The 15,023-nt window shown below is 46.4% G+C and overlaps 1 protein-coding gene across 5 annotated transcripts in view; it reads left to right on the forward strand.

Annotated features, from left to right (window-relative positions):
- Positions 1 to 15,023, forward strand: part of LOC142579985 (luciferin 4-monooxygenase-like) — a 122,877-nt gene that overhangs the window by 33,050 nt on the left and 74,804 nt on the right. For all 5 annotated transcript variants that reach the window (XM_075690687.1, XM_075690692.1, XM_075690690.1 and 2 more), the window contains one exon: positions 2,341 to 2,444. In XM_075690687.1, coding sequence (XP_075546802.1) covers positions 2,341 to 2,444 — 104 coding nt within the window. The remainder of the gene's footprint in view (positions 1 to 2,340; positions 2,445 to 15,023) is intronic.

Consider the following 15,023-nt stretch of genomic DNA (forward strand, 5'->3'; position numbering starts at 1 on the left):
TGCTCTGGCTTCTCCCCATCAGAACGCCCTCCACTTAAAATTGCTCGTCGCTTCTTGTAAGCCAAGGAAATAATGAAAGCTCATCATTCTTATCAGTGCTAATAAATTTAAAAGTAAACAAACGTTAGCTCTTATAAATGAGAAGAGCGTTTGATTGGGGTTTTGAAACGACGCTATGGGTAACCGCCCTGTGCTCGCATCGGTGGTTCCGTAAATTTTACGCCTGGAGATCAGAATTGCATTAGGTTATAGAGCCCAAGATTCCGGATACTTTTCATTATTTACAAGGGATATAAATAATTTAATGAAACTAATTTTGGACGCCAATATTCCCGAAGGTAGCTTTCTGTTGACAGCTTAATTCACGTCCCTGTACGCAAGTATGCCGCACAGCGAAGCCCTTACGCTGTCATGAAGGCATATCCGGAATGAGATTTCGATAAACCCATTGACGTTGATATTGTTAGTATTCTCATGAAGCTCATCCTCGAATTAAAAAATTTCGAATTCAGTAATTCAACATACGTTTTAGTCAAGAGAAAATCTGTTGGCCCTAGGGTAAACTTCTACTGCTGAGGCAAGCTTACGAAGTTGGAATGTCAACTACAATGAAGCCCATCCTTGCGTTACCTTTTTCATCATCACTCATTACCAACTGTAAATGTTTTTGGCGTTACTCTGACAGCCTTCAAAAGATGGCTATCCACAAAGCTTTCCCGTAAACCGACCTGCAGGTACCCGCTCTTAAGCTTTCAGAGCAGTCACATCCGGCATTGTCAGATGCGAATACCCTATAGCAAGACGCACAGAATTAACAGATTATGCTCCAATCGTGATGACTTCCTGTCAAACGGCCAATAACCAAAATACGTCCCCTTTTTAATATATTGACCGCAAATACTTGATACGGCCATAAAGCGTGGGGACCGGCTAAATCAGGTCAATGTCAAGGCCAATCGCACAACTCCGATCATATCTGAGGTGAAACTCATCGTGGCTTACTCTAGATCCGCGAAAATATTGACTGCCACATTGAAACGACATCACAATCGTAAATTTCACGCCATGACAGTTCCCAAACTACTGCCATCAAAGCATGTCAAGATGTCAGGTGACTCCATTGATAACATCAGAGCAACGATGCTTAAATGCAGTTTTTGGTGGCACCATGAAAGGAAGGGAAAGTCACGAATCTAGATTCACCTAAAAATTTAACGCTCGAGTGTCGGGCACAACAGAGGCAAACTCGCAAGCCTGCCGACCGATACCTAACCTCAGTTCATTGCGTCTCTCGATATTTCGCAGGCATGATAGGGAAGCTAAGTACAATAACGTCATGGTAATGTCAAGTTTATAATGACATGTTTGCGTTTCCATGGAACTTCGAACACCGTGTTTGTGTGATTTTATACATTAAGTACCCTTTACTCATTTTTTATGCACTGCATTGCTACAACTTTTGTATTTGCTTCCAATCCCATAGATTTGTTCACCTGTGCTTGCCTTGCCATATGCGCTTTCTGTCAATTTTTTTAAAGCAACACAAATGTACGTGCGCACTTCCTATATAAATTTTGTTTGATATGCGTAATGCTCATATGGCGATTAGTGTTGCACGTTATGCTTGTGATTATTTCGCACGCGGTTGAATCTTGTATTATGAGTATCCTCGGCATCGGCAGCCATAACACTGCCAAATCTTCCAGCGCATTTCAGCAATATTTTAGAAATAGTTTTAAAAGTCAGCGCACTACCTTTTACTTGCCATTCTGATGAAGGCAGGCCCACTACCCAAAACCTTTGGAAAGTAAAAAAGGTGTATACCCATCCAACGTTATTATTTTTGGCGCTACACCAATGCAGCCAGCCTGCTTTTACACATTCACATGCACACAGGCACACACACGCGCATATATGAGCTGCATCCGTGAGAGGAGAGGTGGACATCACTTGGACGAGGAATCGGAACACATGTTATACTAATAAAAAATTCCGCGACATTTTTTTTATTATTAGCTTTCCGTCACGTATTTGAGTTCACGAATTGTAGTCGGTAATATTTCAAAGCGCGTGCACTTGGAATTAAGTTCCAGAAAGATACTAGTTTGGCGATATGCGCCATCATTCGTTCCGTAAAAATGAACTGTTGTTCTGCAATTTTTTGTTTACCAATTCGTTTTTTTATGCATTGAAGTGCAAAATTAACTCAAATGCCATGTATATTCCATACTTTGGGATATAATATAGTCCTAAGGAATGGTTTTCTGATTCGTGTAGACAAGTTATGATGTTATCTGCGAAGAGTATTGACCTGATCACCTCTCTACTGTCTTTTTGAAGATGACCTACGTTACCTGGCCGAAGACAGCGACTGTACACATATTCTCACCGATCAAAAGCACGCGCAAAAAGTCGTCAAAGTAGCGGAGGAACTGAATATAAAGGTAAGCAGCGACATTAAAACATGGATTTAATAAAATTTCATCAATTCACGTAGTTATTATCTGAAGTTTCTGTTCAAATGAAGCCGCAGGTTTCGGCTATTAGTAACAAACAAGCACGTACTATCGTGAGCAATATGAGCAGGAACACGCGAGCGCGTGGGAAATAGCCTCGAAACCGACGTGGGGCGATGCGTTGCGGCCGCTGTAGGAAACAAAGTGGAAAGGGCGCCGCGGTTCCGCCAACTGTCGGCACTCCCGCCTCACTAGCGTTGCTGCGTAATGGCACCGGATTGCATGTCACCGGGCGCTAGCGATGATAAGGCGGTTATGTCATGCAGAGCGTGGACCGTGCTGTCTGTAGTTGAGCGCAAAATATCTCTAGCTCTCTTTTTATCATACTTGCGGAACGTATCGCAATGATACCGGCGTGATACTGTGGCGCCTGTAATAGCGCTCGCACGCAGGAAAAAGCAGGGTTGTTTTGTTATGCGTGTTTTTCTATGTCTCGGTTATTGTGAACAAAGAAAAGTTGTACGCAGCAGTGAATTTAAAGGTTTTATTAGACGATTGCTTAATGGTAACAAAATTTTCATCCACACAAAAAGTATCCCAATACATCAGTGTTACAGCTTGACCTTTCCTTGCAGGCTTCATGCGTTAATAACGGGTCATGGCTCCGCCTGCTTGAATGACGGCCTCCATTCTTTTTGGCAGAGACACGTAGAGAGCCTCGATGAAGGCTTTGTCATCTTGAAGATGTTTCCACTCGCGCTTTATGGCTTCCCACAGTTCATCACTGGTTGTCGAGTCCAAGGAGAGTCTTGAAAGGTTAGCCTTCATACGTGCCCAAACATGTTCTATGACGTTCATGTCTGCACCCTTCGCACACCACTCCAAGCTCCTTACCCCTAGTTCGCCTAAAAGACGTGCCACGACCTTTGCTGTGTGAACGGGAGACAAGTCCTGTTGGAATAGATAATACCCATCCGGGTGTGGACCATTCAGAGCATAGGGGATCATCTCGTGCTCCAGCAATGTGCAATATGCAGAACTCGTAAATCTCCCAGGGATTCTTACAGTGGGACTTAGGCCATCCCGCGAAATAGCCGCCCACACGTTTACTGACGTGCGTCGACTTGCGGCCACCTGCTTGACGTTCTGCGGAGAGAAGCGCGTATTCTCCATGCGCCACACTCTTCTCTGCTGGTCCCAGCGGCTTGAGAACGTAGATTCATCAGAGAAGATGACATATTTCCAATCCTCGACCTTCCAGCTGCGGTGATCGACAGCGAACTTTAGGCGAGCAGTCTTGTTGGCAACTGTGAGAAGGGGCTTCTGAGCAGCGATACGACTACGGAGGGCGGCTTCCCTTAGCCTTCGCCGCACCGTGCTGTCGCTTACATGTTCCAGGGCAAGAGTACTGCGCACCTCCTTCGCATTTAGAAATGGCTTCTCGTTGACTGCAGCAACAATTTGCAGGTCTTGATCCGCCGACGTGGCGCGAGGTCGCCTCTCGTGCGGCGCATCCTTAATGCGTCCTTCATCTCGGTACGCCTGCACTATCCTGTTGACTGTGTTCAACCGGCAGCCCGTCAAGGCAGCAATGTTTCGCTGCGAGTAAGCTTTCTTCCACAACTCAACGACTTCTTCCCGCTTATTCAACGGCACTCGAGACATCGCAGGACGCTGAAACGCACTTCTAACCGCGGGCAGTCGTGGTCTCCCTTATAAGCATTTGCCACGAAAAAGAAATTAAAGATGCGCGTCGGCCGTGACGTAGCGTTTTTACTTCTTTTCTTGTTCATCAAAGATTCGAACGCTTCCATGAAAGGTGCGACTGGCCTTACGATAGACCTTTTAAGAAGTCGGCCAGAAAATATTCCCTGTCGCATGCTTGCAACTATCTAAGAGTCGGGTCTGACCGCTCCACATACGCACACTCAGACAAAGAAAAAAGGAACAAAAAAGGTTAACAGCGGTATTTTGCGCTGAACTATAGACAGCGCGGTCCACGCTCTGCATGCCATAACCGCCTTATCATCGCTAGCGCCCGGTGACATGCAATCCGGTGCCGTTACGCAGCAACGCTAGTGAGGCGGGAGTGCCGACAGTTGGCGGAACCGCGGCGCCCTTTCCACTTTGTTTCCTACAGCGGCCGCAACGCATCGCCCCACGTCGCTTTCGAGGCTATTTCCCACGCGCTCGCGTGTTCCTGCTCATATTGCTCACGATAGTACATGTTGTTCCTGCTCTGTTGCATTACGTCCTTAATTCTTTCTTCCTTTCTATTTTCTTCTTTGTTTTCGAAGAAAAATGTACTACTTCATACGTGCATCAGGCTGGCCGTATTATGGTATAATGTGCGCTTCTGCGCCAATAATATGCTGATGTTTATTCTCATTTTAGGAATATCCGCGTTCAGCTAGTCTTGTATGCGTATCGCGGTTCATTCCTGACTGGTTTATTTCAACAGCGCCTGAAAGGTGCGTCATATAAACGACACCTTTCATTGCTTGAGTGCAAATAGCTGACAGTGGCGAAACTATTTTTCATGTAATAAATATTTTTTTCAGTAATTGCCTAATTCAATACCCAGCAGCACAAATGCCAATAACGAGATTTGCCAGGTTTGATGCATTGTGTTTGAAGGTGGATGTCATTGTAGATTTTGGTTAAACGTTCATACTCCAATAATTAATACAATAACTATGCACGAGACGACGATGTTGAAGTTTACAAAAGCAATGCCAGCAGGCAAATAAGAAGCCATCCCAGTTGAATTAAGTTCCAGAATGCAGCAAGCTCAGTTAACTCTGCAGAGTAACTGTATGTACGTATCTGCGCGGCATATGACGCAGACGGGTAGAGAGCGGAATCGGACTATTTCGTGTACATTCATCTTGTAATGCACAGCGTTACACTCATCGCATTACAAGATGAATGAACACAGAAACACCACTACACACAGTTCAAACGCAGAGAGCATGCTAACACAGAGAACAAATGCAAAGAACACAGAGGCACTACTAATGCAGATATTAAATAGGCTAATCAAATCAGACAGACGGATGGTGAGCCCTTTATATTAGTTGCCGTGCTCAGTTCATTTCAGCATATTGCAAGACGAATGGCATAGAGGGACCTGTCAAGACTAAGTATCCCAAGCATGGTCCTCGACCATCACAGGAGTTTTGAATAGAATTTGTAACCGTTCATAGTGCATTGACACAGGTATCTTGCTGAAATATTTCCAGTAAAGAATATGTTGAATATAAGAGCCTCGAGGATTGCTTATTTGCGTAAATATTTGTATCATAGAAAAAAAGTTACTTGAAAGGTATTGACAGTTCATTTAAAGTGGCACTGCTAACGTTTACTTGAATAATCCTGACAAAAATTCTCTAGAAATCAGCTATCCGAGGAAAAGTAAATAAGAAATAAGCTCAAAAGCATCAATAGCACCAGTGAATAGTTTACAGCTGGCGCTTACAACATCACCTTGGGTAGGCTGTATGGTGGCCGTTCAAATGCAGGATGAGCGTTGCCATAGATGGAAGTATGCCATGCATTTACTCTTAAGAGTGGTATGGTTCAACCAATTTTGAAATCTCAGTCATTCGTGCAGTAAATAATTCAAGCTTATTTCGTAAACTTAAATCATTAGTATGTGGACAATGTAGCGCGTGGAGCAGATACTATGCCATAGAAAAAAATGCGAAATGCTCGCAAACAGAGAAAAACTTTCCTTTTATTGACAAACGCTGCCCGCTATGTTACAAACTAACCCCCAAAAATTCTGAAATACCATGTAACCCTAATAACGCCCAACCATTAGCATCGTGTGAAGAACAAAACCATCCAATTCCCGATCGTGAGGCGTCCGAACAGCTTAACCACTTTTTTTCTGCCATGTTTACCGCCGAACCTGCCGACAACTTACCTCCCTTTCTTTATCTTGACTATAACTTGATGCCCGACATAACATTTTGTCAGAACGGCATTGCAAAACTAATCGTCTTGTTAAAACTCAATCTCCATATGGTATGAGCGGTGTCAAAGCGAAAATGCTAAAAACACAAAAACGAATACTTCTGTGATACTAGTCCATATTTTCCAGCAGTCACTATCAACAGGGGTGGAACTGGTAGACTGTAAAGGTCCTCCACCTTTGTGCAGCAGCTATCGTCCTATTTCACTTACTAGCATTTGTTTTAAATTAATGGAACATGTGATCTACTCAAACATTGTCGATTTCTTAGAGTGCAATAATTTCTTTCATTCTAGTGAACACAGCTTTCGCGTGGGAGTCTCATGTGGTACCCAGTTAGCTTGATTTTACAACAATGTTAGTTTCCGCCTTGGCTTAAGCATACCCGTCGATTCTTTCATCTTAGACTTTGAAAAAGCACTGGACAAAGTTCATCATCAACGGCTACTACTAAAGCTTTCTCGACTAAACATTAACTCACCCGTATACAATTGGGTTCGCAATTTTCTCGCCAATCGACAACAATTTGTCTATGCTAACACCCACTCACCAAACCGATCCCCCCTAATATTAATGACCTCCCAGCTAGTATCTCGTCAAGCATTCATCTACTCGCAGCTGACTGCATCGTGTAGCGTTTCATCAGAAATAGCACAGATATTCATACTCTTCAACACAACCCCGACCTTACTGAGTCCTGGTGTAACACATGGTAATGTCCTTAAATATAAAGACAACTTCAATAATATCTTCCCAGCGCAGGCCGCATTACCAGCCAGCGCAATATATCATTTCCAGCTCTGCAATATCATCAATCAATGTTATAAATATCTCGGTGTAACATTTTCAAGCAATGTCTCGTGGTCAAACCAGGTAACAAACATAGCTAATTCCGCGAATCCCGCTTTGGGCTTTCTTTGTAGGCACTTAAGACTTTCTCCCCCATCTGTGGAACCAATAGCTTATTTTGCATTTGTTCGCCCAAAGTTAGAATACGCATGCGCTGTTTGGGACCCTCATCAATCTAACCCATCTAATATTCTCCAATCAGTGCAAAATTGCGCAGCACGTTTTATTTACTCTGCTTATTCTTATCATTCCAGCGCTTTCGAGGTTAAGGCTCCTCGTCACCTCACCAACCTTGAATTTCGACATCACATATCTAGACTATGCCTTTACAAAAAATTTATAATGCTCCCTTCGAAGTTCCAGCTATCTTGCCAGTTCATCGCTTGTCCAGCCGCACAAACCATCCCAAGCGGTTTAATCTCTCTCAGCGCAAACTACCACTCATCTTCACTCCTATTTTGTGACGACCGCACGGGACTGGAATCATCTACCTGCAATTGCCGGGCACCACTCCAATCCACATCAATTCAAGGCGGCACTAGAATCACACTTTCAGTGTAATTAAAAGCCCTCCCTCATGTAGAACCACAACGGCGGTCTTTGAGGTGTAATAAATGAAATGAAATAACAATCCAGCGCTACAGCTACTAAATATTGCATAAAAGACGAAATGCAGGCAGTGAGCATTTGAGGCGTTTGTTCTTAAGATATGTTCACGACTATTGGTGTGCCAAACGGTTCTATATTGGGCCCACTTCGAGTTCTGTTATCTGTCAATGGTCTGCCTAACTGCCTTTCTATTCGTGTGACTATAAGAATAGTAACACTGCGCCTATATCCAAATTTGCCGAAAAATTGTGCAACCTGATGTTCTCGTGCCATGCTAACAAGCTACAGATCAACCCATGCAAAAGAAGACTTCTTGCATTCAATTCCTACGACTGTACAACTCCTTCAATGTGTCCAGTTTCAGTTGGCATCACTTCTATCGGTGCAGACTTTTATTGTAATTACCCTGAAGGAGACCTTTGCTTCAATGTGACATTTAATAAACCAGTATCCAAAGTAAACCAGAAGACTACGAAAGAAAACCGGAAGTTTCCGTACGGGATTAGTGCGCGTCTCAAAACGACCAACATTTACCTATGCAGCACTAATTTTCTTATAAGCCTCATTTATTTATTGGCAGGCTAAGTTTTACTTCATCTGTTGGGAAGCACTCACATAACCCACTTACGCTCATTGCAATATTTGCAGAACCAGGATTCTAGGTTAATTACATTCACGTAGTTCTTGTAACCACAGTTATATATATATATGTATATATATATATATATATATATATATATATATATATATATATATATATATATATATATATATATATATATATATATATATTGTCACAAGCTGTCATGAACCACGCCTGCCGCGGAGACAACGAGAAGAAAGAAGAGAACGACGTTGGCCAAGCTGCCGCGAGACCGCTCTTCAACAACCGCGCCTATCAACCAGATTCATCTGGTTCTGCGTTAAACACCTCGTGTGTAACATTTGGTGGAGCTGTGCGGGGTAACTCCCACGACCTACAACGGAACCACCAGCACTAGAGCTACGCCGAAACCGTCGCCTCGCCGGACTTTCGCCGGCGCGCTCAATCATGGCTACAGAGCAAAATACCCTCACCAGCAGTGCCTCGGCAAGCCCAGTCCCTATCCAGCACTACCGAGAGCCACGCATGTTCTCGGCGAAGGCAGAGGAAGATGTGGATGAGTGGCTAACCCATTACGAAAGGGTAAGCCAATACAATAACTGGAATGCTGCCAGTCAGCTTAGGAACGTTGTTTTCTTCTTGGCCGGCACGGCGCTGGTATGGTATGACAACCACGCGGACATGCTAACTACATGGACACGCTTCGTTGAGGAGATCAAAAAGTGTTTCGGTGACTCGGACGCAAAGAGGAAACGTGCGGAACTCACATTAGCCCAGAGAGCTCAGGTACCCGGCGAGACTTGCACTACCTATATCGAAGAAATTTTGAAGCTGTGCCGAACCGTGAACCCTCACATGACAGAGGAAGATAAAGTGGGACACGTGGTAAAAGGAATAGCGGAAGACGTGTACAACTTCCTCATTGGTAAAGAGAACTTGCACACTGTATCAGAACTGATACGGCACTGCCGTACGTTCGAGGCGCTGAAGACTCGCCGAATTACACCAAAGTTTGGACGGCTGGCCAATGTAACAACTGTAGCAAGTGTTGACACGAGTCCTCCGCTCCCAGACCTATCGTCCGCCATCCGCCAGATAGTCCGCGAGGAGCTACAGCGACATGACGAACAGGCACGTTGTGCGGCGCCACGTTACAGCTCCTCCGTTTCCCGAGACACTCTTTGGGAACCCCCTTCGGCTACTTGGAACCACTCGGTGAACGTCGCGGATCTTTACGGCTCCAGAGACGAACCGCATTACATTACGACCGAACCACCACGCAATGATTCGCCCCCTCAACGTTTTGATCCACGCCCACGCAACTTTCGTCCACGAAGACTCGCCGCTACCTACGACTTTCAAGGGGAAGAGCCTCGTTACCCTCAACCGATGTCTTCGGCAGAATACTTCAACCCGCATTCTGAAGTTCGCCCTTCGCCAGTGTGTTACTGCTGCGGCATGCCTGGCCATATAGCTAGGTACTGTAGCCGACGCCGAGCATCGAACTACGGATCGTCAGCGCCGACTATGCGGTCTAGCGGTCGTACACTGCGCACTCAGTGGCCAGGAGACTCCACTTCAGCAAGCCACTTTCGAGAGGACCGATGCAGCGCCCAGGAGACCTACCTTGGAGAAGAAAGAACCCGGAACCGCTACCGCTCCCCTGCCTCCGACCGTACTCTGACGCCACCACCAGCCTTCCGAGCCTCCCGATCACCATCCCCTCGGCCGCGATTCACGTCACCATCGCCTCGGCGCCGTTTCGTGTCGCCCCCGCCGGGAAACTAGCCAGCGCGGCCGATGGAGGTGAGGTCGCTGGAAAATGTGTGCTGCCGACTCAACTGCCTCCAACTATTTTCATGCTAAAGAATAAGGTTCATGTACTGATTGATGGGGTCTCTACAATGGCTTTAGTCGACACGGGAGCAACTGTCTCGGTCATGAGTGTGGGGTTTAAAGGCCTTCTCGGACGCAAGGTTATGTTTCGTTGGGACCAGTGCACAAGTTTCCGTGGAGTCAGTGGTGAATCATTATACCCGGTTGGTGTGTGTAACGTGGATGTGTCATTGGGTGGGAAAGTTTTTAATGCAGAGTTTACTGTTCTTCCTCGCTCCTCGCATGACGTGATTCTGGGGATTGACTTTTTGCAATTGTGTGGTGCGAATGTTGACTGCCGGACGGGAGAACTCAGTGTCGACACCAGTGTTTCACCTGTGCTTTTTGAAGGTGAAGCTTGCCCGGAGAGTATGCTGTGCGTGTCTGAGGATACAGTTGTGCCCGCCTTATCCGCGATGCGTGTTGCCGTCGCCTGTTCATCTCCGGCTCCTATCTCGTTCGACGCTGCAGTGGAACCTGTACATCGGAACTGCCTCAAGAAAAACGTGTTAGTTCCGCACTGCGTAGTCTCAGTGACCAATGGATGTGCGGGGCTGTGGGCGCTAAACTGTTCCACTGAAGCGGCAGTGCTACCTCAAGGCCTAAAGATTGCCACGTTTCAGGAAGACTCGCCCGTATCGGTGGCAGTACTTACAGAGCTCCCCGATGGAGGAGCAACCAGTGTCTCTAGCCCCGGGAGCTCGAAGATACTTTCCATGATTGACAAGTCACTCAGCGATCACGAGCGTCGACTTTTGATGGCCCTGCTTACGAAACATACCTCGGTATTCGACTTTGCGCAGCGCGATGGCCCGCCATCAATTCCTGCGTCCAGAACTCGTCACCGCATCAACACAGGAGCCGCCCAGCCAATCCGACAAAAACCCTATCGTGTATCTCCGTCAGAACGCAAGCTAATCAGCGATCAGGTCCAAGAAATGCTATGCAAAGGCATCATTCGAGAATCATCTAGTCCTTGGGCAGCACCCGTGATATTGGTGAAGAAGAAAGACGGTACGTGGCGGTTCTGTGTTGATTACCGTCGCCTAAACGCCGTCACTAAGAAAGATGTATATCCGCTCCCACGAATTGACGACGCCATCGACTGTCTCTTTGCGGCATCTTACTTTTCCTCAATCGATTTACGGTCAGGTTACTGGCAAATTCCTATACACAAGGACGACAGAGAAAAGACAGCATTTGTAACACCCGACGGACTATTCGAGTATAACGTGATGCCTTTCGGGTTGTGTAACGCACCTGCAACGTTCGAAAGGTTCATGGACACGATATTACGCGGCTTAAAATGGGAAGTTTGCATGTGCTACTTAGACGACGTTGTGATCTTCGGGCGAACGTTTAGTGAGCACAACAAACGTTTGGATTTGGTCTTGAACTGCTTGGAGAAAGCGGGCCTTGTGCTCAATTCAAAAAAATGCCGTTTTGGGGAACGACAAACTCTTGTGCTAGGCCATCTCGTCGCTAAAGAAGGCATCCGACCAGATCCACAAAAGACTGCGGCCGTAGAAGCATTTAGAGTACCCAACTCTGTCAAGCAGTTAAGAAGTTTCTTGGGCTTGTGCTCCTATTTTCGCCGATTCATTCCCCGGTTTGCTGACATGGCTCATCCCCTTACACGCCTTCTCCAAAAAGGCGTTCCCTTTGAGTGGACTGCAGATTGCGACTCATCGTTTCGCCAGCTCAAGTTCCTGTTGACATCCCAACCAATTCTTCGGCACTTTGATCCTTCATCACCAACTGAAATTCACACCGATGCCAGCGGCGTAGGCATCGGCGCTGTGCTAGTTCAGCGTGTTGACGACAGTGAGCACGTGATCTCTTACGCTAGCCGGTCCTTGAGCCGCTCCGAGCGCAACTACACAGTCACCGAACAAGAGTGTCTGGCGGTCATCTTCGCCGTGCAACGGTTTCGTTCGTATCTCTATGGGCACCCCTTCACTGTGATAACAGATCATCATTCGCTATGCTGGCTTGTGAATCTGCGGGATCCCTCAGGACGACTAGCGCGCTGGGCCCTCCGTCTACAGGAATACGATTTCGTTATTTGCTACAAAAGTGGCCGGCGACATGCTGACGCTGATTGTCTCTCTCGGATGCCACTTCAAACAACTGAATGTGATGCGGACAATTTTGATGAATACATCGCTTTTGTGTCCCCGGAATTTCCGGATATGGGTACCGTCATATCCGAGCAGCACAAGGACGAGAGCTTACAACCGCTCTTCGCGGCAGCACAGGAGTCACCTGCAGGCAGTCGCTTTCGCCTACGTGATGGCGGCGCGCTGTATAAGAAGAGCTACTCGACCACCGGTGCACGCTACCTTTTAGTTGTCCCCAAGAACCTTCGCCACCAAGTATTACACGCCATGCACGATGACCCAACTTCCGGTCATCTTGGTTCCACACGTACACTCTACCGGGCTCAAGAACGTTTTTACTGGCCTAAGATGCGGAAAGACATCGAACGGTACGTCGCCAGCTGCTCTCAATGCCAGCGCTACAAGCGTCCGCCACAAGCGCCACATGGCCTGCTTCAACCAGTTCCCCCTTCTAGCGTCCCCTTTGAGCAAGTTGGTATAGATCTTCTGGGCCCTTTCCCGCGATCCTCCAAGGGTAATCGTTGGGTTATCGTTTGCGTAGATCACCTTACCCGCTATTGTGAGACCGCCGCATTGCCATCGGCCACAGCTACAGAAGTTTCTATCTTCTTGCTGGCTAACGTTATACTCCGACATGGACCTCCTCGCATAGTAATCAGCGATCGTGGGCGACAGTTTACCGCGGACGTGGTTGAAGAAACCCTTCGTCTGTGTTCATGTAGCTTCCGCCATTCTACGCCCTACCATCCACAAACTAATGGTCTGGTCGAGCGCACAAACAGAACGCTTGCCAACATGCTATCCATGTACGTCGATTCAGCACACAAGAATTGGGACAGTATCTTGCCTTTCATTACCTATGCCTTCAATACCGCGAGACACGAGACCACTGGTTACTCACCATTTTTCCTTCTGTATGCTCGTCCGCCGCGCTACACCCTCGACACCATATTTCCCTACTTCGCTCATGACAACGAATCAATTGATGAGATCCTATGTCGAGCAGAAGAAGCGCGACGCCTCGCTAGGCTACGCACCCTAGCATCGCAGGACCGGTCCAAGATCCGCTATGACGGGCGTCACCGCCACGTTTCCTTCGATCCTGGGGACCTTGTGTGGCTCTGGACGCCGTTGCGGAAGCGTGGCTTGTGCCAGAAGTTTCTCGCCCACTACGTCGGCCCTTACGTTATTCTGGAGCGCCTCAGCGAAGTGAACTACCGCATTGCACGTCTCACGAGCAGTGGACGACGCTCGGCCAAGGCTGAAGTGACGCACGTCGCGCGTCTGAGGCGTTACAACGCACGAGATGACTGACTCGCCCGGCGGGCTTCGTCTGCCAGCGGGGAAATGTCACAAGCTGTCATGAACCACGCCTGCCGCGGAGACAACGAGAAGAAAGAAGAGAACGATGTTGGCCAAGCTGCCGCGAGACCGCTCTTCAACAACCGCGCCTATCAACCAGATTCATCTGGTTCTGCGTTAAACACCTCGTGTGTAACAATATATATATATATATATATATATATATATATATATATATAAACAAGTTAACAGGTGCTATCAGTCGAGCAGGTCGTTAAATACATTGTTGCCAGCCATTGGCATATCCAATGGTTATAAACCATTGGCAACAATCCTTGGTATACTTTTTTCATACATATCAATAACACACGATGCGAGTACTTGATATGACAATGTTCATAAGTGAACACAAACTTTACGAGCTTCTCATTAAGCGAGAACTTCATTTACCCCAAAATATATATCTATGGCGTCAAGCAGATGGCCCATTTTTTAATCGTGGCTTTCTGAAGCATCCCAAAACTGGATGTAAAAAATTGGAGTTGCACGAGTACAAGAGAAGGATTAAAGAATATATTTTATATTCTTCTGATGCGTAGTGATATTGTAACTCATAAATATTATTTCGATCATCTCATATGACTTCATTTAGTTTTCCTTATGCTAGAATGTACATGCAGCTGGCGTACCTACTGTGCAAATACTATCTCCCGCAAATATTAGATGAGTGCCCCATGTTAATCATTACCCTATATTTCATAAGCATCTAACAAGGTAATCTAAAATGAGTCACTAAACTCTCATTCTTATTTTTGAACTAACTACTTAAATAATAACCCGTATACGTGTTGATCCTTTTCGGGTGACCGTTTTGCCCCTGCAAACAAATGGTAAACGCTATCCCTCAGCGCAGGACGTACCTACATGTATATGTCATCAGTGGTTCTGTTCGTTGTCTGTTATAACCGGACTTTGTGTAATCGGACTGCATGCCCGACGCGTTGTGTAGTACTTTCTTTATGCGGGCACCAGTGATTACGCTGGAACCTTCACCCAGTCATGTACAAAACCCTTCTCGCTTGACCTGTTGATCAGATTTTCGATAATCGCTAACTGTGCTCGCCGCTGTCATTGCGCTTGACTGTTGCTTGCTTTTCTGGTCACACTTTCGCTCAATAAAGGGTTACTTTCGTGATTCAGTTCTTGCTACAGTATTAGCAGAGTCCTTCCAT

The sequence above is a fragment of the Dermacentor variabilis genome, chromosome 4 (assembly GCF_050947875.1).
Source record: "Dermacentor variabilis isolate Ectoservices chromosome 4, ASM5094787v1, whole genome shotgun sequence".
NCBI lineage: Eukaryota > Metazoa > Arthropoda > Arachnida > Ixodida > Ixodidae > Dermacentor > Dermacentor variabilis.